Below are 23,934 nucleotides of genomic sequence, written 5' to 3'. Positions count from 1 at the left end.
TAATGGTTGGAATGCGAATACTTACAGCTAATCAAGTCTTTAAGAAACAAAACAATGTGAGTGAAGAGAGCATCAAGACAGGCTAAAAAGATGTGTATTGTCTCCAGACAAGACAGCCAGTGAAACTCGGCAGGTCCAGGCAACTGTGGGGGTTACAGATAGTGTGACATGAACCCAATATCCCGGTTGAGGCCGTCCTCGTGTGTGCGGAACTTGGCTATCAGTTTCTGCTCAGCGACTCTGATAGTCGGTGGTTGGTGGTCAATCATTTCAGCTCCAGGACATCACTGCAGGAGTTCCTTGGGGTAGTGTCCTAGGTCTAATCATCTTTAGCTGCTTCACTAATGACCTCGCTTGCATCATAAGGTCAGAAGTAGGGATGCTTGCAGATGACTACACAATTTCCAAAGCAGTTCGTGTCCAAATGCAGCAAGACCTGGACAATATCTAGGTTTGGGCTGACAAGTGGCAAATAACATTTGTGCCACAAGTTCCAAGCAATGACCATCTCCAACAAGAGAGGATCTAACCATCGCTCTTGACATTCAATGGCATTACCACCACTGAATCCCCCACTACCAACATCCTGGGGATTACCATTGACCAGAAGCAGAACTGAACGAGCCATATAAATACTGTGGCCACCAGACCAGGTCAAAGGCCAGGAATCCTGCAGGGAGTAACTCACCTCCTGATGCCACAAAGCTTGTCCACCTTCTACAAGGTACAAGTCAGGAGTGTGATAGAATACACGCTATTTGCCTGCATGTATAAAGTTCCAACAACACTCAAGAAGCTCGACACCCATCCAGGACAAAGCTGCCGTTGACCTCAGGTGGGATTTTCCGATTTTGGGGCGAGCGAGGCCAGAAAATCCCATCCGTTACGTCTGATCAAGAGACCCGGCATTAGGAAGGGAAAACCAGCCGAGAACCACGCCCCTGTTCTTTCCTCCACCCCCACCTTCCTCCTTCTCACCATCCTCTTCCTCTCCAGTGACTCCTTCCCTGCGACACCCCTCCTCCCTTTACTTGTCTTTTTTTCTGGATCCAGATAAACCCTGGTGATGGTCCAAGTAGATGACTGGCATCAGCCATTGGTGCTGGTGGTGCTGCTGGTCTCTAATTGTCTAGAAACTTTCAGAGGCTGTGTTTCCACCCCCTGGCAAAAGTGCAGAAATTAGATATCCTCCGTAGAGCCGGGAGTTCAGGATTCCCGCTGCCAAATAGAGGCTTAATTCCCTCAGATGGAGTCAGCAGGAGTGCCGTCCGTTTTGGTACCAGATTCCCTCCAGGCTGGAGCGTGCAATATATTTGTAATATCTCCCAATTTGCCACCCACTGTTTCAGAAGGGAGGTCACCGAGATTCTGTATACTTCATACATTTTATTCTCTGTTGTGAGAGAGAAGTGGACATAACAAGAATGTGGCTTCATACAAATTTCAGGTTTTTGCATGGTGCCATTGACTGCACACATGTTGCTTTGCAGGTGCGCAAATCAATTCTAAAATGTGCCACATCTGAAAGACATTCAACTCCTTCAACTCAATGTTGTTGTGGAATCACACACAAGGGTGTTGGGGTGTGAAGGCTGGAAGGCTTAACAGCTTCTAAAACAACTGGGGCAATATCCTAAAGAACTGAGGCAGACTTTCTAATCAGCTCACATTTGTACCCACCCACCTCCATGGCCTCCTAAGATCTGCTTTTGAGGTCAACAGACCTAACTCCATCCTGCCCCCACCTCCCCAGAGCAAATATTGGGTGTGAGGAGACTCTTTAAACCAAGGGAATGTTCCCCTACTGGAGCTACCCACCTCAGTAGCAAAAATCTGGCCCTAAGGCTGGCTGTAAGGGGATTCACTCTGACCAGATAAGGATCTGGGTGGAGGAGAGAACATAATAGATTGGATATCGCTGCCTCATTTCTGTACAGTAAGAAGTTTAACAACACCAGGTTAAAGTCCAACAGGTTTATTTGGTAGCAAAAGCCACACAAGCTTTCGGAGCTGCAAGCCCCTTCTTCAGGTGAGTGGGAATTCTGTTCACAAACAGAGCTTATAAAGACACAGACTCAATTTACATGAATAATGGTTGGAATGCGAATACTTACAACTAATCAAGTCTTTAAGAAACAAAACAGCATGAGTGGAGAGAGCATCAAGACAGGCTAAAAAGATGTGTATTGTCTCCAGACAAGACAGCCAGTGAAACTCTGTGGGGGTTACAAATAGTGGGACATGAACCCAATATCCCGGTTGAGGCCGTCCTCGTGTGTGCGGAACTTGGCTATCAGTTTCTGTGGCAGGGTTGTGTGGTGTCATGGTTCAGGAGAACAGTGACCATGACACCACACAACCCTGCCACAGCAACCTCTGCAAGACGTGCCGGATCATCGACACAGGTGCCATCATCTCACGTGAGAACACCATCCACCAGGTACACGGTACATACTCTTGCAACTCGGCCAACGTTGTCTACCTGATACGCTGCAAGAAAGGATGTCCCGAGGCATGGTACATTGGGGAAACTATGCAGACGCTGTGACAACGGATGAATGAACACCGCTCGACAATCACCAGGCAAGACTGTTCTCTTCCTGTTGGGGAGCACTTCAGCGGTCACGGGCATTCGGCCTCTGATATTCGGGTAAGCGTTCTCCAAGGCGGCCTTCGCGACACACGACGGCACAGAGTCGCTGAGCAGAAACTGATAGCCAAGTTCCGCACACACGAGGACGGCCTCAACCGGGATATTGGGTTCATGTCCCACTATTTGTAACCCCCACAGAGTTTCACTGGCTGTCTTGTCTGGAGACAATACACATCTTTTTAGCCTGTCTTGATGCTCTCTCCACTCATGCTGTTTTGTTTCTTAAAGACTTGATTAGTTGTAAGTATTCGCATTCCAACCATTATTCATGTAAATTGAGTTTGTGTCTTTATATGCTCTGTGAACAGAATTCCTACTCACCTGAAGAAGGGGCTTGCAGCTCCGAAAGCTTGTGTGGCTTTTGCTACCAAATAAACCTGTTGGACTTTAACCTGGTGTTGTTAAACTTCTTACTGTGTTTACCCCAGTCCAACGCCGGCATCTCCACATCATTTCTGTACCCCATTGAACTAAGCCATACTTTGGGTGTATTTGGCAATTGGGTACAAATTGCACTAGTTTTTCAAAGTGAAGTTATCGTTCAAGTTTCCACTCAACCCACTTGCACAATTGGGTCTCATTGAAGGCCTGCAAACGAGTACAATGAGCAGAAACTTTCATGGTGATTAATTCCATCTGGGACACAGCTAATTTTGCAGGTGGTGCATGCTTTCAGCTTGTTGCAACTTGAGCTGCACTGGACATAATTTGTGTTTGAAATGCCTCAAATCTTTTGTGCTGATTTGGTCGATTTTGAGCCAACTACCCGAGAAAAACCAGTGCAGAAACTCAGCCTCAACAATACTGCATTCTTTTTTTTTTCCTTTTCTAATATTTCACATCAAGGCATCAAATAATTAGTTTGTCTTGCGGCAAGGCAATGATAAACGCCTATGTTTTTGATCAAAATAGCAACTTTAAATTACAGACACTATAACCTTTCCATTCAATGATGATAAATAATATAAATGATGTCCATAAATTACGTTACATATTTGGGGAAGTTCTAATGAATCATTGTTTTGAGTTTAATCATTTATTGCGTAGAATCTCTCAGGGTAATCGAGCCTAATAACAGACACAAGAACAGAAAATGCAGAAAAATTCCAGCACTTTCTGTTCTTATTTCTGATTCCAGCATCCGCAGTAATTTGTTTTTAGCCTATTAACACAGATATAATTGTGGTTTGCCTATCTCCAGAATAGACACGAAACACAAGAAAAATATACTATTTGCCCCTGCAGGGTTTGCAAGAGAGGGATGAACAGATTCGAAAAGTCCGGGAGGAAAACCTACAAGATAAAAGAAGCTTCCATGAGCAACTAGATGATGAAGCTGCTGTATCACAAGATCTCAGAGAAAAAGTTGAGAGACTTTCAGAGCGCAAAAAAGAATTAAAGCAGCAACTTGAAGAAAAAGAAGTTGAACTGGAGGAAACAAAAACAGCCTTTAGGTAAATGCTAAATATTAGTACAGTTCCCACAAGACCAAATTCCCAGTTGAATAATATTGCAATACTCTATTTCAGTTTCCAACGTTAATTAGTCTCACTGTCAATGATATTGGATCAATTACAGTAGATTTCAAATCTTCTCAAAGGAAGGATTTTTTAACATAAAATTTTGTTTCTAATACCGCCCTTCCAGACACCTCCCATACTTGCCTTCTTTAATTCACAGCAATACGCTTTGTTGATGGACATGTACATTATCTGCAGAAGAATTGAAGATGGCTAAAATTCCATTCACTAATTGGTCTTTCCCAAGTTGGTTTAGCTCAGTTGGCTGGACAGCTGGTTAGTGGTGCAGAGTAATGGCAACAGTGCAGGTTCAATTCCTGTACCATAAGAACATAAGAACTAGGAGCAGGAGTAGGCCATCTGGCCCCTCAAGCCTGCTCCGCCAATCAATAAGATCATAGCTGATCTTATCGTGGACTCAGCTCCACTTATCCGCCTGCTCACCATAACCCTTAATTCCTTTTCTGTTCAAAAATGTATCTATCCTTGCCTTAAAAACATACAATGAGATAGCCTCAACTGTTTCACTGGGCAGGGAATTCCACAGATTCACAACCCTTTGTGTGAAGAAGTCCCTCCTCAACTCAGTACTAAATCTGCTTCCCCTTATTTTGAGGCTATGTCCCCTAGTTCTAGTTTCACCCGCCAGTGGAAACAACTTCCCTGCTTCTATCTTATCTATTCCCTTCATAATCTTATATGTTTCTATAAGATCTCCCCTCATTCTTCTGAATTCCAATGAGTATAGCCCCAGTCTTCTCAGTCTCTCCTCATAGGCCAACCCTCTCAACTCCGGAATCAACCTAGTGAATCTCCTCTGCACCCCTTCCAGTGCCAGTATATCCTTTCTCAAGTAAGGAGACCAAAACTGTCTACAGTTCTCCAGGTGTGGCCTCACCAGCACCTTATACAGCTGCAACATAACCTCGCTGTTTTTAAACTCCATCCCTTACCTTCCTGTCGGTCCCTCCGAACAGTTTGATACCCCTGGATATTCAACTCCCAGTTGTGACCATCCTGCAACCATGTCTCTGTAATGGCCACCAAATCATACTCGTTCGCAATGATTTGTGCTGTCAACTCATTTACCTTGTTTCGAATGCTACGAGCATTCAGATAAAGTGCCCTTAAGCTAGTTTTTGTACCTTCTTTTTGAATTCTAACACTTCCATTAATAACATCTCCTGAGTTCTCCTTCCTTTTAACTTTTTTCCTGATTTTTGATGTAGTTGGAACCTTCTCCCCACATTTTGTCCTTGCTTCCCTCCTTCTCGGACTCCTTATATAGGTTCCCATCCCCCTGGCATATTAGTTTAAACCTTCCCCAATCGCCCTAGCAAACACTCCCCCTGAGACAGTCCTGCCCAGGTGTAGCCTGTCCAATTTGTACCGGTCCCAATGCCCCAGGAATCTGAAACCCTCCCCCTGACACCATCTCTTCAGCCACGTATTTATCCGATATATTCTCTCATTTCTACTCTGATTAGCACGTGGCACCAGTAGTAATTCTGAGATCACTACCTTTGAGGTCCGATTTCTTAACTTTCTTCCTCGCTCCCTGTATTCTGCTTTTAGGACCTCATCTCTTTTTTTACCTGTGTCACTTGTACCAATGTGTACTACGACCACTGGCTGCTCGCCCTCCCCCTTCAGAATGTCCTGCAGCCGCTCCAAGATATCCTTGACCCTAGCACCAGGGAGGCAACATACCATCCTGGAGTCTCGTTTGCGGCCACAAAAAAGCCTGTCTATTCCCCTTACAGTTGAATCCCCTATAACTATTGCACTGGCACACTTTTTACCCCTCCCCTCTGCAGCAGAAACAACCGTGGTGCAACGAATTTGGCTGCTGCTGCTTTCCCCAGAGAGGTCATTCCCCTCAACAGTATCCAAAGCGGTATATCTGTTTTTAGAGGAATGGTCACAGGAGATTCTTGCACTACCTGCCTATCTCTCTTGCTCTGTCTGGTGATCACCCATTCCCTTCCTGCCTTCGGAGTCTGAGCCTGCGGTGTGACCAACTCTTTATACGTGCTATCCACGATACACTCTGACTCGCAGATGCTCCATAGTGTCTCCAGCCGCCGCTCCAGCTCTGAAACTCGAGCTTCCAGGAGCTGTAGCTGGAGACACTTGCTGCACATATGCTGACCCAGGGGACTGGAACTGTCCACAGCCTACCACATGGAGCAAGAGGAGCAAACCACAGCTTGGAGCTCTCCTGTCATGTCTTACCCCTTTAAATTAAACTTTTGAAAGATGTTTTGTTTCAGATGTATACAATTCTTCTTGCCTGCTCCTTGTTACTACCGAGTATAACCTTTTCAAACTATAAACCACAGAAATTACATAGAAACACTATAATAGTGTACAACAACTACAATGCCAAGAGCAAAAAGAAAAAAATAACACTTACCAATCAACACTCTCACTTGTAGCCTCTGCTGCCTGTTTCACCTAACTCCCTGTGTTCATCCAACTCCAAAAGCACTCCTCTCAGTCAGGCAGCACTCACTGGCTGAGGTTATTCATGGCCTTTTCAGCCTCACCTGAGGTGTCGTGATCCTCAGGTTACATTGCCACCAGTCACCAACCAGAGCAGCCTATGGTCACCTGGGACTATGGTGACTTTACCTTTCCTAAGTTCCTCTGTTTCTAATCATTCCCTTCTTTTTCCATTGGTTCCATCTGGCAATTTTTCCCTTCCCTGCTAATCAGTTTCCTGCTTGTACCAAAGCTACATTATTCCATTTCGGTCTTCATATGTTATAAAAAGATTGGAGTCAAAGAGTAAGGAATTCTTACTGAACTTTTAAGGTTGTGGTGAGACCCGTACTTGCAATACTGTGTACGGTTTTAGTCGGTCTCCAAAGTGCAACAAAAATTCACCAAACTGATTCCTCGAATGAGGGGATTTTCTTTTGAGGGAGATTGAGAGGCCTAGGCCCATGTTAGCTAAAATTTAGAAGAATGAGAAACAATCTTCTGTAAAACATATAAAATTCTTAAGGGGTTTGACAGTAAAGATGCTGGAAGGATGTTTCCCGGCTGAGAATAAACAAGACACCTTGTTACTGTATCATGAAGATCCAGATGCGCCGCCATTGTCTGAATGTGTATTCATCAAAATTATGAACTCAGCAACTCACGCAGTTGAGTTCAGTCTTATCAAATTTGTATGCCCAAAGAGATAGTTTTGCCCTCTAGGCCAGCTCCCAATAACAGCTTCCAAGAGAAACATGTTTTCAATAAAATAACCCAAATCTCCTACCCATTGCATATTTCTGAGATGTAGATAATACATTTGCTATATTTGAATCTGTAGCTATATGTACAAATGTTCTTACACACCTTAATGGGCTCTATCCTGCGCTCAAATTCACCTTTGGAATGGCGCAGTCAAATGAGCTTACTTTTCTCAGTGAGCTTGTTGAGACATCTTCCAGTGGGTTCTCTATTATACCACAAGGCCAACTTACACCGATTTCTACGGTTCCACACTGGCCTTATCAGCAACCCCGTAAGTAGAACCCAAGCTATGGGCACACTGTGTGAGCTTGATGCTGAAATAGGGCGCATCAAAGCTATCCTGCAGGATAATGACTACCCCAATCAGATCAATGCTCACTGTATAATGCACAAACTCATGAATGGACCTAAGGCCACTACGTTTGGTCCTGAAAAGCACCCAATCTACCTCAGCTTGCCCTGGAAAGGTAAGTTATCCCAAAAATTTGAGCAACAGGTGAAGGTAGTCGTTTCACACCGCTACTGTGCAGTAGCAACACAAGTGGTGTTCTGAACTAACAGGATGATGTTTAGCCTACCACACAATAAGTAATACAATATATGAATTTCATACCATTGTGATGCCAAATATATAACCCTTATGTCCCAAAACTGGTGGATCATATCAAACAGCAGATTCCTTTGTTTGTTCACAGTAGGCACAGTATTGCTGGTACTCAACCGGTCTGTGCTTGCAAAACTCAAAACATAGTGTACAACATTAGATGTGATTCTGCAATTTGACAGCACTTACAAAACAATCCTGATTGTGCTAAGAATTATATTAACCAATTTAAGATTATCAGTTGGGCTTGCAGTATGGCTCACTTATACATGCTAGAAACAGAAAGAACCTACCTTTTTCAACTAAACAAAAGATTGGGAAACAGCCATTCCCTGGTTCATTCCTCATTGCAATTCCTTGACCAATCAAAGTTGACTTGCCTGGTTTGAATTTAAATACAGGTTTGGCAGTTAACTGCTCCCTGGTACATTCTCCATTGCAACTCCTCTACCATTCAGAGCCAACTTGCCAACGAATTAGCACTCCCTCTCATGCAGCATTAATTGTTGTTTTCTTTGAGATTTGATATTCTTGCAGTTTTGACTTGATGAGGGCAAGACGAAAAGCTTTGACAATATGTCTCTTTATGCAGCATTACTACTTGATGTACCTCAGGGAGAATCCTTCTAGTTACTCCTTTTCTAAGGAAGAAAAGTTGATGTAGAGTTTTCCCATCACTCAGTGTTCCAAGACTAGGAGCTGTACTGTGCCTCATCATCAAAGTTTGAATATCAGAAGGAAATCTAGACATCTAGGAAATCTACATCTAGAAGGAAAACAACTAAAGTTGAGGTCTGACCAGTTTGGGTTTGCAATAACATTTTCCAAGTTGAACACCATTTGGGTTGAATTTGCCAAGTCATTTTCCTCCTCCTCCTCCTTCTTTTGGTTTCTCTTATTTTACTTGAGATTGCCACAATCCTGGTTGATCACTCTTCACCATCTCCTGTTTGTCACTCTTTCCTCTTCCAATCCTGCTGTGTATAATTCTCTCGACATTGCAAGTTGCCATTGATTCTTCGATCATCCCCATCTCCTTCTTTGACAGTCCCATCTCCAGAACTCACTTTACCACATTTCCTCTCCCTCTCAGTGAAGATGACCATAACGTTTCAATTTCTTTTCAGCTACTATCTTTACTCTGAAAATCTTCACTGATCCCTGATGTACTGCTTCCTGATTTTGTCCTTTCTCATCACTCCACATATCCACCACAGCATCCACACCTCATAATATTACATAACATTCCATTGCCCTTCTTCCAATTATTCCAATCAGAATAAATATGTTGCTTAATTTCTTTTACTGTACTTTCACATTCTATCACAACAGGTCAGTTATTTCACTGCCTCTTCCTGTCAGGCTACCAATAATGTGGAGATGATGTGGAGATAGAGATTTGCATTCTAATCAGTATTCTGTAATTTGATTTCTGTGTCTGTTTGCACTGTTTGAGAACAGATAACCACTCCATCTGACGAAGGGGCAGCGCTCCGAAAGCTTATGGTATTTGCTACCAAATAAACCTGTTGGACTTTAACCTGGTGTTGTGAGACTTCTTACTGAGGCTACCAATATGCAGACTTGCTATTTTGAGTTTGGTCATCTTTTCACTTCCCCATCTGGCTTCCTCCTTTAGCCATTTTACTGGTGACCCTTGCCCATTTTTCACTGGGTTTGAGCAGACTGTGTGCGTTGTTTGCAGGATAAGCCCCAAGATGGGTGCCATTTCCATTCATGTTAACCATCTATAGGATTAGGCAGGCACCTTTGCAGCCAGATATCGTTTCTGCCTATCTAATCCTCCCCATTTATCCAGGCTTGGGCCTGGTATCTATGTATGCTGACTCGCCTGCACAGTGTCTGGATTGAATTTGTTAAGCTGTTTGTTTGTAAAATGCATTTCATAAATGTATCATTGATGCCAATTGTTGAATATGATGAAAATCTCAACCAAAAGTTAAGAGGAAATTTGCTTGAATTCAGCTGTTTTCCTGAATATGTGATCAGACAAAATACTCAGTTTCATTCTTTGTGGATTGAGTTGCACTGTATTACACTATGGCAGAACCATACGTTATTGAATGTGATGCAAAATAATGAAAACAGTGTCCATTCGTATAAAATTTTATTCATCTGAAGATATCCTTAAAAAGGACGATTGAACCATTGTGTAGGTTATTTCATTACATTTCAGTTTATATCCTATAAAATTGCTAGTTTCATTTCTGCTTCATATCTCGTTTTATGGAAAATAAATATTAGCTGCCTTAGTCGGTAAATCCTGGTCTGTATTTAATGACAGTAAGTCCCAAGTGACTGAGATAGTGCAGTGGGAGTCAGCATTTAATTCAGTAAGCACATTGCCGCAAGTAGGATAATTGTTAATTATTGACGTGCATACTTCTGCTGAAGGCAGCTTATTGAAAGACACAGTCTCTGGATCAGAGGTGACATGGTTTGTTTATCAGAATTGCTATGAAACCATAAATAGAAATGGTCTGATTAAAAATCCTGCAGTTATTTTAGATCTAGAATCACAGAATGATTATACCTCCGAAGGAAGCCAAGCAACCAATTATGTCCATGTTGGCTCTCAGCAAGAGCAACTCAGCTCATCCCACCCCACCCCACCTCCACCCCCACCCTTTCCCTGCAACTTTTTTCCTTTCAATCATCCAATTCCCTTTTGAAAGCCTTAATATTATCTGCCTTTACCACACTCTTAGGTAGTGCATTCTGGATCTTAACCGATCTCCGAATAAAAAAGATTCTCCTCATATCGCTGTGGTTCTTTTGCCAACCACCTTAAATCAGCGTCTTTTGACTCTTTACATCTGCGAGTGTGAACAGTTGCTGCCTATCTACTCTCTCTAAATCCCTCCAGACTTTGACGCTCTTATCAAATCTCCTCTTAGGGCGGCACGGTAGCACAGTGGTTAGCACTGCTGCTTCACAGCTCCAGGGTCCCGGGTTCGATTCCCGGCTCGGGTCACTGTCTATGTGGAGTCTGCACATTCTCCTCGTGTCTGTGTGGGTTTCCTCCGGGTGCTCCGGTTTCCTCCCACAGTCCAAAAGATGTGCGGGTTAGGTTGATTGGCCAGGTTAAAAATTGCCCCTTAGAGTCCTGGGATGCGTAGGTTAGAGGGATTAGTGGGTAAAATATGTGGGGGTAGGGCCTGGGTGGGATTGTGGTCGGTGCAGACTCGATGGGCCGAATGGCCTCCTTCTGCACTGTAGGGTTTCTATGATTCTTAACCATTCTTTCCCTGAGGAGAATAACTTCAAAACTCCTATCCATCCATGTAACTGAAATTAGTCATCCCTGGAATCATCCTCATAAATCTTTTCTGCACCTGAGCTAAAACCTTCATACCCTCCCTAATATCCAATGCCCAGGATTGGAAATAATACTCCAGTTGAGGCTGAATCAGTGTTTTATAAAGGTTCATCATAACTTTCTTGCTTTTGTAGATGATGCTTCTATTTATAAAGCCCAGGATTCCATATGACTTATTAACTCATCACACAAATCTAGGTCATTCATAGGGAGACAGTGGCACAATGGTAATGTCACTGGACTAGTAATCCAGATGCCCAGACTAATCCTTTGGGAACATGAGTTCAGATGTCCCCATGGCAGCTGGTGGAGTTTAAATTCAATTAATTTTTTAAAATCTGGAATTTAAAAGCCAGTCTCAGTAATCGTGACCATGAAATTGTTAATAATGTGTATAAAAAACATCTGCTTCAGTAATATCCTTGAGGGAAGGAAATCTGCCTACCTAGTCTGGCCAACATGTGACTCCAGGACCACAGTAATGTGGTTCACTCTTAACCACCCTCTGAAATGGCCTGGCAAGCTACCCAGTTTAAGAACAATCAGGGATGGGCAACAAATACTGGCCTTGCCAGCGAAGCCCACATCCCATGAAATATAAATTAAGATTTATTAAGAAAAGCTGTGGCCCTCCTACCAATCCCTTCCAACCGTTCTCCAATCACAAAAAACAACTGCTCACCAATCTTTTTCCTGTTCACTCGGCCAACTTCATATTTATGCTGCCCTTTCCCTTTTGTTTCAACTTGGGTTTCAACTTTGTGCAACATTTTATCAAATGCCTTTTGGAACTCCATATGTACCACATCAACTACAATACCCCAATCAGTCATCTCTGTTTCCTCATCGTGAAAACTCGAATCAGGTTAATTCAACCCTATTTGCCTTAAACAAATCCTTGCTGGCTTTCCATACATAATCCCCACTTAAGTACCTTGAATTTTTTTTCAGATTATCACTTCTAAAATATTTCCCACAACCAAATTGACTGACTGGCCTGTAGTTGCTGGGTTTATTCTTACGCTCTTTTATGGACATCTTAAGATCAACCATGATCGTCTTGAATGGCAGAGCAGGTTTGAGGACCAAATGGTTTCCTTCTCCTGTTTCTTAAATTCTTACATGTAATATTTGCAATTCTGCAATCCTCTGGCACCACATCTGTATATTAGGAGTGAAATATTATGACCAGTACCTGCAATTTCCACCCTTACTTCCTTTAGGATCCTCAGCTGCATCCCATCCAGTCCTAGTGACTTATCAACTTGAAGAACAGCCAACTCTGAAAAAATCTGTTATTAATTAACTACATGTTATTAATTACCTGCCTATCAGAGCTCTTTTTATGTCCTTAAAATTGTTTTTTTTCTTGCAGTACTGTCAATAAGAAGTGGCAGGATAAAGCAGAAATACTGACGATGCTGGAAACACAGGTTAAACAGATGAAAGAAACCTTTGATGCCAAGGAAAAAAAACTTGTTGCGGAAAGAGACAAGGCTTTGCAAGCTCAGACGTAAGTTTCGGCAACTATTAAACATTTAATAAGTCTAGTTATTGTACTTGCTATTCCAGTGATGTTATGTATCGTACAGAAGAAGCTGTAAATAGTTGATCACCAGTCTTTTAACCAGCATTTTCTTGAACTTGTACTCTGTAGCCCTGCTTATATGACCCAAAACTTACTTTTCCATTGCACCTGCTACGCTATTTATGACTTGGCAGCAAAGCTTGCTCTACAATTACTCATAGGTCATTTTCCTTAACTCACTTAAATAAGCAATTTAGTTTGTTTTGTAATCTTTTGCTGTTTGTAACAGATATTTCTATTCAATAACTGATTCTTCTGCTCAACTGTTGAGTTTCTGAATCTTTTTATTCCTTTGCCCCCACGTTTTAACTCAACAGGGAACCTCATGCATCAGCTCTGATATCTGTTCCTAACATTTCTTCATGATCTTGATTGAAAGAGCACAAACCCAGAATTATAACAATTGTGTAATCAGATTTTTTTCCTTTTGCGCGCTCTCACAATATTTTTGTTTTAAATATGAGCCATTAGTTCTGCAGAGTTTCTTCAACTAAACTGATGGAAACTAAAATAATATTAGTACAGCTATTCCTCATTTAGCACTCCTAAGTATTCCTAAAAAAAAGGTGTGCCAAACAAAAATCGCTTTCCTAAAGGAAAACATGTAATAAGAGTGGGTATGTTCCTGACCTGTAACGTTTATATTAAAATCCTAATGGGTGCCTTGAACATCTGGCTCAAAAATCCTCTTCCAGACTCTTAACAACTTAGAGCTAACTCTTTCAACTTACCTCCAGCTTGCCGACTCTCCAGCTTGCTACTTGCCTCCCACTTGCCACTTCTCTCTGCTGCTCCATGGCTTTCTTTTCCTGAACCCTAGCTGTAAACAAGATGCAGTGAGCGGGAGGATCAGTCAACGGGAAAGATAAGGTGGCAAGCCAAAAGTTCGGCATGCGGGAGGGTTGGGGAGGGAAATAGCAAGCAGGAGGGTCAGTGATCATGACGGTCAGAGATGGAAGGGGTGTGGTGTGGTGGGCGGTGAGGTGGGTGAGGTGGGAGGGGTAGGTAACAGCAGCAAGCAGAAGTTCAGCAAGCAAGAAGGTTCTCAACATTCAGGAAGCCAGTAATTGCAAAGAAAAAAAATCAAAATAATTTAGATGAAAAGTTTTCAGCAAGCATTGGCAGTGATGTGGGGAAAATGTAAAACAGTGCCACTAGCTGGCCAGGTTGTGCAATTACAAAGTGACAAGTTCAACAACTTTCATTTTAAATTTGGATGAAGGAATTTATAATAGAAAACTTTGACCGAAATTTATGCCAAACAGATAGACAGCAGGAAGTAAGTTTTATAGACAGGAGGTCGCACAGAGACAAGATTTTTTGGAAGACATGGATAGTGATCAGTATTTTAGAAAGCTTGAAGAGGAGCATCCACTTTTCCTATCCAAACTATGCTGTAAAATATCAAAACTAAAATGTTAACAGTTTTCTTAACCGACTGCATATTTCTTGACAAATTGGGAAAGCCCTCAAAAATTTAACCAAAATATAAAATCTATTTTGTAGCCAATTAGAATTCCTTATGTAGTCTTATCCTTATCTATTAGTTGGGCCGAAGGGCCTGTTTCCATGCTGTAAACCTCTATGACTCTCATCTCTAATTTTAATTTACAGATTAATTAAAATCTATTTAAAGAACAATATCTTGCTTCCTTTTTCACTAAAAGAACAGTTGTGAGCATTTTGTTTCACAATTCAATTCATTGTTACAGTATTGTGTTCTTTTTGTATATCTTCATAAGTTGAATTCTCAAGGTAACATCTGTTTCCTTACAGTTTCAAAGGCTCTGTGAATGTTTGAGGTCCAGTTTTCTCTGTTAGCATAACTTGTTCTTATCAAATTTCTGTAGACTGTGTAAAACAGCAAAAAGATTTTTCATTTTATTCGAGTTTTAATATTGGTAGACAAGCATTTTTGTTTCACATTGTGCACAGAACGTGTTGGTGTCTGTTTAAAATCACTTAGGGCTGCAGCAGAAAAACTTCATTCCATGGACAACGCATTCAGGCACCAGCTTGAGACAATGCAGGTATCTCAACAGGCTCAACTTCTGCAATTGGCCAATGAAAAGCAAAAGGAAATTGAGACAGCAAAAGAAAAGGTAACACTTCCTCTTCATTGTACGCTGAAGGAATGATTTTATTTAGCACTTAATCACGTCCCTGGAATATTCCAAAGTGTTTTGCAGTCAAAGGATTAATAACAGTTTTAATCTAAATAAGTACATCAGCCAGCATATGCACAACAAGGTCATTAGCTAGGATAAAGGCAAAATACTGTAGATGCTCGAATCTGAAACAAAAACAGAAAATGTTGGAACATGTCAGCAAGTCTGACAGCATCTCTGCAGAGAGTTCAGAGCCAGCATTTTGAGTCAGGATGACTCTTCGTCAGAGCTGAAGACAAGGAAAATAGGACAAGATTAGTGCTGTTAGGGAGGGAGTGCCACGATTTTTACCCAGCGACAGTGAATGAAGGGCGTTATATATTTCCAAGTAAGGATGGTGAGTGCCTTGGAGGGGAGCTTCCAGGTGGTGGTGTTGCCATGTGTCTGTTGCCCTTGTCCGCCTGGATGGCGAGGGTTGTGGGTTTGGAAGGTGCCGTCTCAGGAGCCTTGGTGAATTTCTGCGAGCATCTTGTAGATGGTGCACATTGCTGCCGCTGTGTGTCAGTGGTGGAGGGGATGAATATTTGTGGATGGGGCGCCATTAAAGTGGGCTGCTTTGTCCTGGATGGTGTCGAGCTTGTTGAGTGTTGTTGGAGCTACACTCATCCTGGAAAGTGGAGAATATTCTATTACATTCCTGACTTATGCCTTGTAGATGGTGGACAAGCTTCGGAGAGTCAGACAGTAAGTTACTCACTGGAGGGTTCTTAGCCCCTGACCTGGTTATCGTAAATTATGAATACTTTCACCAAAGTACTCCCAATTGCACCTACACAGCTTCATTCCCTGAAAGTAAGTCCAGAACTACATCCTGCACCGCAACCTCCCCTTCATCCACCTTGCTTGGCTGCTAAGTACTGGCTTAAAGTTCTCCTGAATGCATTTTAACAATTTTGCTCCCTCTTTGTCTTTCACACTAATTCTATCTCACTTAATATTAGGGTAGTTGAACCCCCACCCCCGCTATTTCTGCCCTATTGTTTTTGCACTTCACGTAAATTTGCGCACACATTTTCTCTTCTATCACCCTCTGATTGCTTGAGGATCATAGATAATCATAGAATCATAGAAACCCTACAGTGCAGAAGGAGGCCATTCGGCCCATCGAGTCTGCACCGACCACAATCCCACCCAGGCCCTACCCCCACATATTTTACCCATTAATCCCTCTAACCTACGCATCCCAGGACTCTAAGGGGCAATTTTTTTAACCTGGTCAATCAACCTAACCCGCACATCTTTGGACTGTGGGAGGAAACCGGAGCACCCGGAGGAAACCCACGCAGACACGAAGAGAATGTGCAAACTCCACACAGACAGTGACCCGAGCCGGGAATCGAACCCGGGACCCTGGAGCTGTGAAGCAGCAGTGCTAACCACTGTGCTACCGTGCCGCCCCAGGATCGATAGTACACTCCTAGTATTGTGATTGCCCCCTTTATGTTTTTCAGTTCAAACCATGCAGTGTCATAACCTCTGTCCCCAGTTTGTCCCATGTTTCTTTGCTGGTTTGTTTTCTTTTCTCTCTTGTTGCCTTCACTTTGTGTTCGGACGACAAGCTATCCTGTCATTCACACCTTCTCCAGACACATCTTTTGTTTCTTCACTTGTCCCATTACCACTTCCTTTGGCCTTGCAAAATGAAAATATTTGTCATTTAATCTTTCCTGCCCTTCATGTTATCACTGACCTTTGTTTTTGCTCTTCTTCGCCCAATGTCACCGCCACCCCGTCACTTGTTCAAAACCTATAACATTTCTAATTTCTCCCAGTTCTGCTGGAAGTTCACAATCCTGAACTGTGAACATAGTTTCTGTCTCCATAGATGCTGCTTGACTTGCTGAATATTACCAGCATTTTCCATTTTTATTATAGTATCATTTAAAGTAATTTGTACATTTTGTGAACAAGCAAATCTTTTTTGAACTCCCTGTTCATTTATAGTAAGGCTGTAAATCTGTTATGTAAGCAGTAACAAATAACATGGTAAATGTTTAAACCCAATAATTTATACACTTCAGTTCTTTGCTGTAGTATCATTTTAGAGTCATACAGGTTTACAGCATGGAAACAGGCCCTTCGGCCCAACTTGTCAATGCCGGCCTTTTTATTTAAAACCCCTAAGCTAGTCCCAATTGCCTGCATTGGTCCATATCCCTCTATACCCATCTTACCCATGCAACTGTCTAAATGCTTTTTAAAAGACAAAATTGTACCCGCCTCTACTACTACCTCTGGCAGCTTGTTCCAGACACTCACCACCCTCTGTATGAAAAAATTGCCCCTATGGAACCTTTTGTATCTCTCCCCTCTCACCTTTAAACCTATGCCCTCTAGTTTTAGACTCCCCCATCTTTGGGAAAACATATTGACTATCTGGCTGATCTGTGCCCCTCATTATTTTATAGACCTCTATAAGATCACCCCTCAGCTCCAGAGAAAAAAGTCCCAGTCTATCCAGCCTCTCCTTATAACTCAAACCATCAAGTCTCGGTAGCATCCTAGTAAATCTTTTCTGCACTCTTTCTAGTTTAATAATATCATAGAACATAGAACATAGAAAGCCACAGCACAAACAGGCCCTTCGGCCCACAAGTTGCGCCGATCACATCCCCACCTCTAGGCCTATCTATAGCCCTCAATCCCATTAAATCCCATGTACTCATCCAGAAGTCTCTTAAAAGACCCCAACGAGTTTGCCTCCACCACCACCGACGTCAGCCGATTCCACTCACCCACCACCCTCTGAGTGAAAAACTTACCCCTGACATCTCCTCTGTACCTACCCCCCAGCACCTTAAACCTGTGTCCTCTCGTAGCAACCATTTCAGCCCTTGGAAATAGCCTCTGAGAGTCTACCCTATCCAGACCTCTCAACATCTTATAAACCTCTATCAGGTCACCTCTCATCCTTCGTCTCTCCAGGGAGAAGAGACCAAGCTCCCTCAACCTATCCTCATAAGGCATGCCCCCCAATCCAGGCAATATCCTTGTAAATCTCCTCTGCACCCTTTCAATGGCTTCAACATCTTTCCTGTAATGAGGTGACCAGAACTGCGCGCAGTACTCCAAGTGGGGTCTAACCAGGGTCCTATAAAGCTGCAGCATTATCTCCCGACTCCTAAACTCAATCCCTCGATTAATGAAGGCCAGTACGCCGTACGCCTTCTTGACCGCATCCTCCACCTGCGAGGCCGATTTAAGAGTCCTATGGACCCGGACCCCAAGGTCCTTCTGATCCTCTACACTGCTAAGAATGGTACCCTTCATATTATACTGCTGCTTCATCCCATTGGATCTGCCAAAATGGATCACCACACACTTATCCGGGTTGAAGTCCATCTGCCACTTCTCCGCCCAGTCTTGCATTCTATCTATGTCTCGCTGCAACTTCTGACATCCCTCCAAACTATCCACAACACCACCTACCTTGGTGTCGTCAGCAAACTTACCAACCCATCCCTCCACTTCCTCATCCAGGTCATTTATGAAAATGACAAACAGCAAGGGTCCCAGAACAGATCCCTGGGGCACTCCACTGGTCACTGACCTCCATGCAGAGAAAGACCCCTCCACAGCCACTCTCTGCCTTCTGCAGGCAAGCCAGTTCTGGATCCACAAGGCAACAGCCCCTTGGATCCCATGCCCTCTCACTTTCTCAAGAAGTCTTGCATAGGGGACCTTATCGAACGCCTTGCTGAAGTCCATATAGACCACATCCACCGCTCTTCCTTCGTCAATGTGTTTGGTCACATTTTCAAAGAACTCAACCAGGCTCGTAAGGCACGACCTGCCCTTGACAAAGCCGTGCTGACTACTTTTGATCATACTAAACTTCTCTAAATGATCATAAATCCTGTCTCTCAGGATCCTCTCCATCAACTTACCAACCACTGAGGTTAGACTCACCGGTCGGTAATTTCCCGGGCTGTCCCTGTTCCCTTTCTTGAATATAGGGACCACATCTGCAATCCTCCAATCCTCCGGAACCTCTCCCGTCTCCATCGACGATGCAAAGATCATCGCCAAAGGCTCCGCAATCTCCTCCCTCGCCTCCCACAGTAACCTGGGGTACATCCCATCCGGTCCCGGCGACTTACCAACCTTGATGCCATTCAATAGTTCCAACACATCCTCTTTCTTTATGTCCACATGCTCGATCCTTTCTGTCCACCGCAAACCAGCAGTACAACCACCCAGATCCCTTTCCACCGTGAATACCGAGGTAAAGTATTCATTAAGCAGCTCCGCCATTTCTAACGGTTCCGCACAAACTTTTCCCCCTTCACCTTTTAAGGGTCCTATGCCTTCACATCTCATCCTTTTACTCTTGACATATTTGTAGAAAGCCTTGGGATTCTCCTTAATCTTACCCGCCAAGGCCTTCTCATGACCCCTTCTCGCTCTCCTAATTTCCTTCTTAAGCTCCTTCCTACATCCCGTATACTCCTCTAAATCCTTAACACCTCCTAGCTCTCTGAACCTTCTGTACGCCTCTCTTTTCTTATTCACCAGGTTCATCACAACCTTCGTGCACCACGGTTCCCGTACCCTACCAACACCCCCCTGTCTCATCGGAACGTTGTCATGCAGAGCTCCAGACAAACATTCCTTGAAAATCCTCCACTTTCCTTCGGTACTTTTCCCCAAGAATGCCTCCTTCCAATTTACCCGTCTAATTTCCTCCCTGATGACACTGTATTTCCCTTTACTCCAGAGAAACACTTTCCTAGCCTGCCTGATCCTATCTCTTTCCAATGCTATCGTGAAGGAGATAGAATTATGATCGCTATCCCCAAGATGCTCACCCACCGAGAGATCCTCCACCTGTCCAGGTTCATTAGCCAGCACCAGATCAAGTACAGCCTCTCCTCTAGTAGGCTTATCCACATACTGTGTCAGGAAACTCTCCTGGACACACCTAACAAACTCCTCTCCATCCAAACCCCTAGCCCTAGGGATATTCCAATCTATGTTTGGGAAATTAAAATCTCCCATCACGACAACTCTGTTATTCCTACATCTCTCCAGGATCTGTTTCCCCATCTGCTCCTCAACATCTCTGTTACTATTGGGCGGCCTATAGAAAACACCCAGCAACGTTACCGACCCCTTCCTGTTCCTAACCTCCACCCACAGAGACTCCGTAGTCAATCCCTCCACGGCGTCCACCTTCTCTACAGCCGTGACACTATCCCTGATCAACAGTGCCACTCCCCCCCCTCTCTTGCCTCCCTCCCTGTCCTTCCTGAAACATCTAAAACCCGGCACCTGAAGCACCCAGTCCTGTCCCTGAGACATCCAAGTCTCCGTAATGGCCACCACATCACAATTCGAAGCAGCAATCCACGCTCTAAGCTCATCCACTTTATTCACTACACTCCTGGCATTAAAATAGACACATCTCAGACCTTCAGCCTGAGCACTTCCCTTCTCCATCACTCGTCTAACCTCCCTCTTACCCTGTTTACATTCCTTATCTATTTGCGAGCTAACCTCCTCGCTCTCAGTCCCCTCATTTCGATTCCCTCCCCCCAACCTTTCTAGTTTAAAGTCTCTCCAGTATCCTTTCTATAATAGGGTGACCAGAACTGTATAAAGTATTCCAAGTGTGTCCTTACCAATGTCTTGTATAACTTCAAAAAGACGTCCCAACTCCTGTATTCAATGTTCTGACCAATGAAACCAAGCATGCTGAATGCCTTTTTCACCACTCTGTCCACCTGTGACTCCACTTCCAAGGAGCTATGAACCTGTACCCCTAAATCTCTTTGTTCTGTAACTCTCCCCAATGCCCTACCATTAACTGAGTAAGTCCTGCCCTGGTTCAATCTGCCAAAATGCATCACCTTGCATTTATCTAAATTAAACTCCATCTGCCATTTGTCAGCCCACTGGCCCAATTGATTAAGATCCTGTTGCAATCCGAGATAATCTTCTTCACTGTCCACTCTGCCACCAATCCTGATGTCATCTGCAAACTTACTAACCATGCCTCCTATATTCTCATCCAAATCATTAATATAAATGACAAATAGCAGTGGACCCAGCACCAATCCCTGAGGCACACCACTGGTCTTGGGTCTCCAGTTTGAAAAACAACCCTCTATAACCACCCTCTGGCTTTGGTCATCAAGCCAATTTTGTATCCATTTAGCTACCTCACCCTGGATCCCGTGAGATTTAACCATATGCAACAACCTACCATGCGGTACCTTGTCAAAGGCCTTGCTAAAGTCCATGTAGACAACTTCAACTGCACTGCCCTCCTCTACCTTCTTGGTTACCCCTTCAAAAAATTCAATCAAATTTGTGAGACATGATTTTCCACTCACAAAGCCATGCTGACTGTCCCTAATCAGTCCTTGCATCTCTAAATGCCTGTAGATCCTGTCTCTCAAAATACCTTCCAACAACTTACCCACCACAGATTTTGGGTACACTGTTTTCAGTATGTGACTTGATACTGTACATCTTTCATGTAAACTTGCATACCAACCACTTTCAAGATAAAATGTAATCATACATTAAATCCTTTAGGTCTATGAAGTGGAAGAAGAAATGCGTCAGCTTCTCCAAGAGACGGCAAACGGTAAAAAAACCATGGAGGATAAAATACGAAAGCTGACCAGTGCTCTCAATGACATCAAACAAGATTTGTGAGAATACAGCAGACACACATCCAGTACTTATTGAGAGATTCAAAATTAAATTAGTTTACTTGAATTTAAGTTGGGTGAACAAACTCCTGCTGATAGGAAAATGACTAGCATTTAAATGCCTGGATAGTGGATCTCCTCCTAGCTTTTTACCCAGTGTGATGTGATGAGGAGTACAGGCTGATAGAATCCTAAACCCAATCTTTGATTTGTGCTGGTTATTGTCAGTCAAATGAAGACATCACTGTAACTTCATTGTCTCCAGCTAAGAGGGTAAACCTCTTGGACAAGAGTCCCCAGAGAGGAAGCCTTCCCATTTGTGGTCTTTGTACACGGTGACTCTTGTTTGGAAGGTGCTCATGTCTGGATCTCACTGGACTTGGTTCGGGTGTCGAACAACAACTGAATAGTATGCAAGCATTATAACAGCCACATTGCTGAAGTACTGGAAGACTTATCTATGTAGAATTATATGGCATCATGAATGATGCCTTCGGGTAAGAAAAGAGTAAAATTGACAAATCGATGGGATAGTTTAATTGTTTTGTTTTAATATTACCATGATCATAGTTTCTTCGTGTAAAGATGCATATATTTTTAATTTTACTGTGTGGTCCTTGTGCTGGTTAGAGCTTTGTTAACCTTGTAACAGCTTCATTTGGCAACAAATAACTTTCCATCCAAATTCAAACTTTTCTATTCACACAATTAGATTTTTGTTTAATTTTGGTGTAAAAAAAATTAAACCATTCACTCTGTGCTGCCTTCAGTGGGCAGCTGTGTCAGACAATATGGTACTGAATTATATGGAGCTGAAAGATTTCTGATTCTATCCCGGGGTAAAATTGATTTGAGTTTTCACCTACATGAGAGAAGGTTTAAGAGAGGGAGGGGAGGAGAATAAACAACATATAAAATATGTGTGCCTTGCTACAGTGTTGCTATATTACATAAACAGTTTGGGGAACATCAACGTATAAATCTGTTTTTCCCCCTGCCTGTTAATTGAACATTGATAAATGCATTTGTAAATACATTGATGAATGTGTTAATCTCTATTTATTTAAAAGGTATAAAATAATAATTTGTATTTATCTCAATAAAGTGTGTTTTTCCATTACTTTTATGTATTATCTATGTGTTCCTTCATCTGTACGTGCATAACATAATTTTGAAACGATAAACATTCTAGACATACAAGCTTTACAATTGTAGTTTTTAATTTCATTCCATGTAAAATGAACATTCTGTCATCTAGTTGAAGCAAGTGATTGTGTCATGCCAAGCTAACATGGGGATATTACAATTTTTATAAAACCTTTTATGCCTGTTCTAAAACATAGAACACGAATAACCTTTAAGATGGCTACCACAGGTCACCTCCTTTAGAACTGCAAGTTGGCCAAGCTTCTAGAAACTTCCAACAGTGGATGACACTGAATCTGCCTCAACCACGTCCTCAGGGCTAACCCCAAAACAGCAAGGACAATAAGGCCTCAAACCTCCAAGGCTACCAGTAACAAAGGAGAATTAACAAAACTGATTATGCACACGGGCAATGCTAAAGGCACACGGGCAATGCTAAAGACACATCTCTGCCTCTATTGTATGTCAGGTTAAAGTCCAACAGGTTTATTTGGTAGCAAACGCCACTAGCTTTCGGAGCGCTGCTCCTTTGTTAGGTGAGTGGAAGATCACTCACCTGTTGGACTTTAACCTGGTGTTGTTAGACTCCTTACTATGTTTACCCCAGTCCAACGCCGGCATCTCCACATCTATTGTATGTCGACAGTTATTGACCACGGGAAGTGAAAATTCCTTTGTTAGCACGACTAGACGATCAATTGCTTTCTATTGTGTGTCATGACTGGAACTGTTTGACTTTTAAAAGCCTTTTAATATAAGCCCTGCTTGCTTTTAGACAGCAGACTATAGATTGTAGGAGTAACATTAGCAGGAACATCACTGCTGAATATAGGCTCTAACATCTAGTCTTGGCCCAGCCACAAAGCTTAAAGTTTTGAAGCCTCTTCGAAAGTCTGTTTCCAAAAGATCTCAAGTTTGCCTGGAAACAGGAAAATTATCCTCTGGCTACAAGTGTTATCAAGGCTGTTTACACTACTTGCTGTGCCTTATTCCAAAGAAACTCCTGA

The 23,934-nt window shown here is 42.9% G+C and overlaps 1 protein-coding gene across 1 annotated transcript in view; it reads left to right on the top strand.

Annotated features, from left to right (window-relative positions):
* The window catches only part of lrrcc1 (leucine rich repeat and coiled-coil centrosomal protein 1), a 160,825-nt gene extending 137,839 nt beyond the window's left edge, over positions 1–22,986 (top strand). Inside the window, exons 17-20 of the mRNA XM_078217047.1 lie at positions 3,899–4,107; positions 12,742–12,879; positions 14,921–15,056; positions 21,663–22,986. Coding sequence (XP_078073173.1) covers positions 3,899–4,107; positions 12,742–12,879; positions 14,921–15,056; positions 21,663–21,785 — 606 coding nt within the window. The 3' untranslated portion in view covers positions 21,786–22,986. The remainder of the gene's footprint in view (positions 1–3,898; positions 4,108–12,741; positions 12,880–14,920; positions 15,057–21,662) is intronic.
* The last annotated feature ends 948 nt before the right edge of the window (positions 22,987–23,934 follow it).

Source organism: Mustelus asterias, chromosome 7 (genome assembly GCF_964213995.1).
Source record: "Mustelus asterias chromosome 7, sMusAst1.hap1.1, whole genome shotgun sequence".
Lineage (NCBI taxonomy): Eukaryota > Metazoa > Chordata > Chondrichthyes > Carcharhiniformes > Triakidae > Mustelus > Mustelus asterias.
Note: the sequence above shows the minus strand (reverse complement) of the source record. Positions and strands in the feature narration are given on the sequence as shown.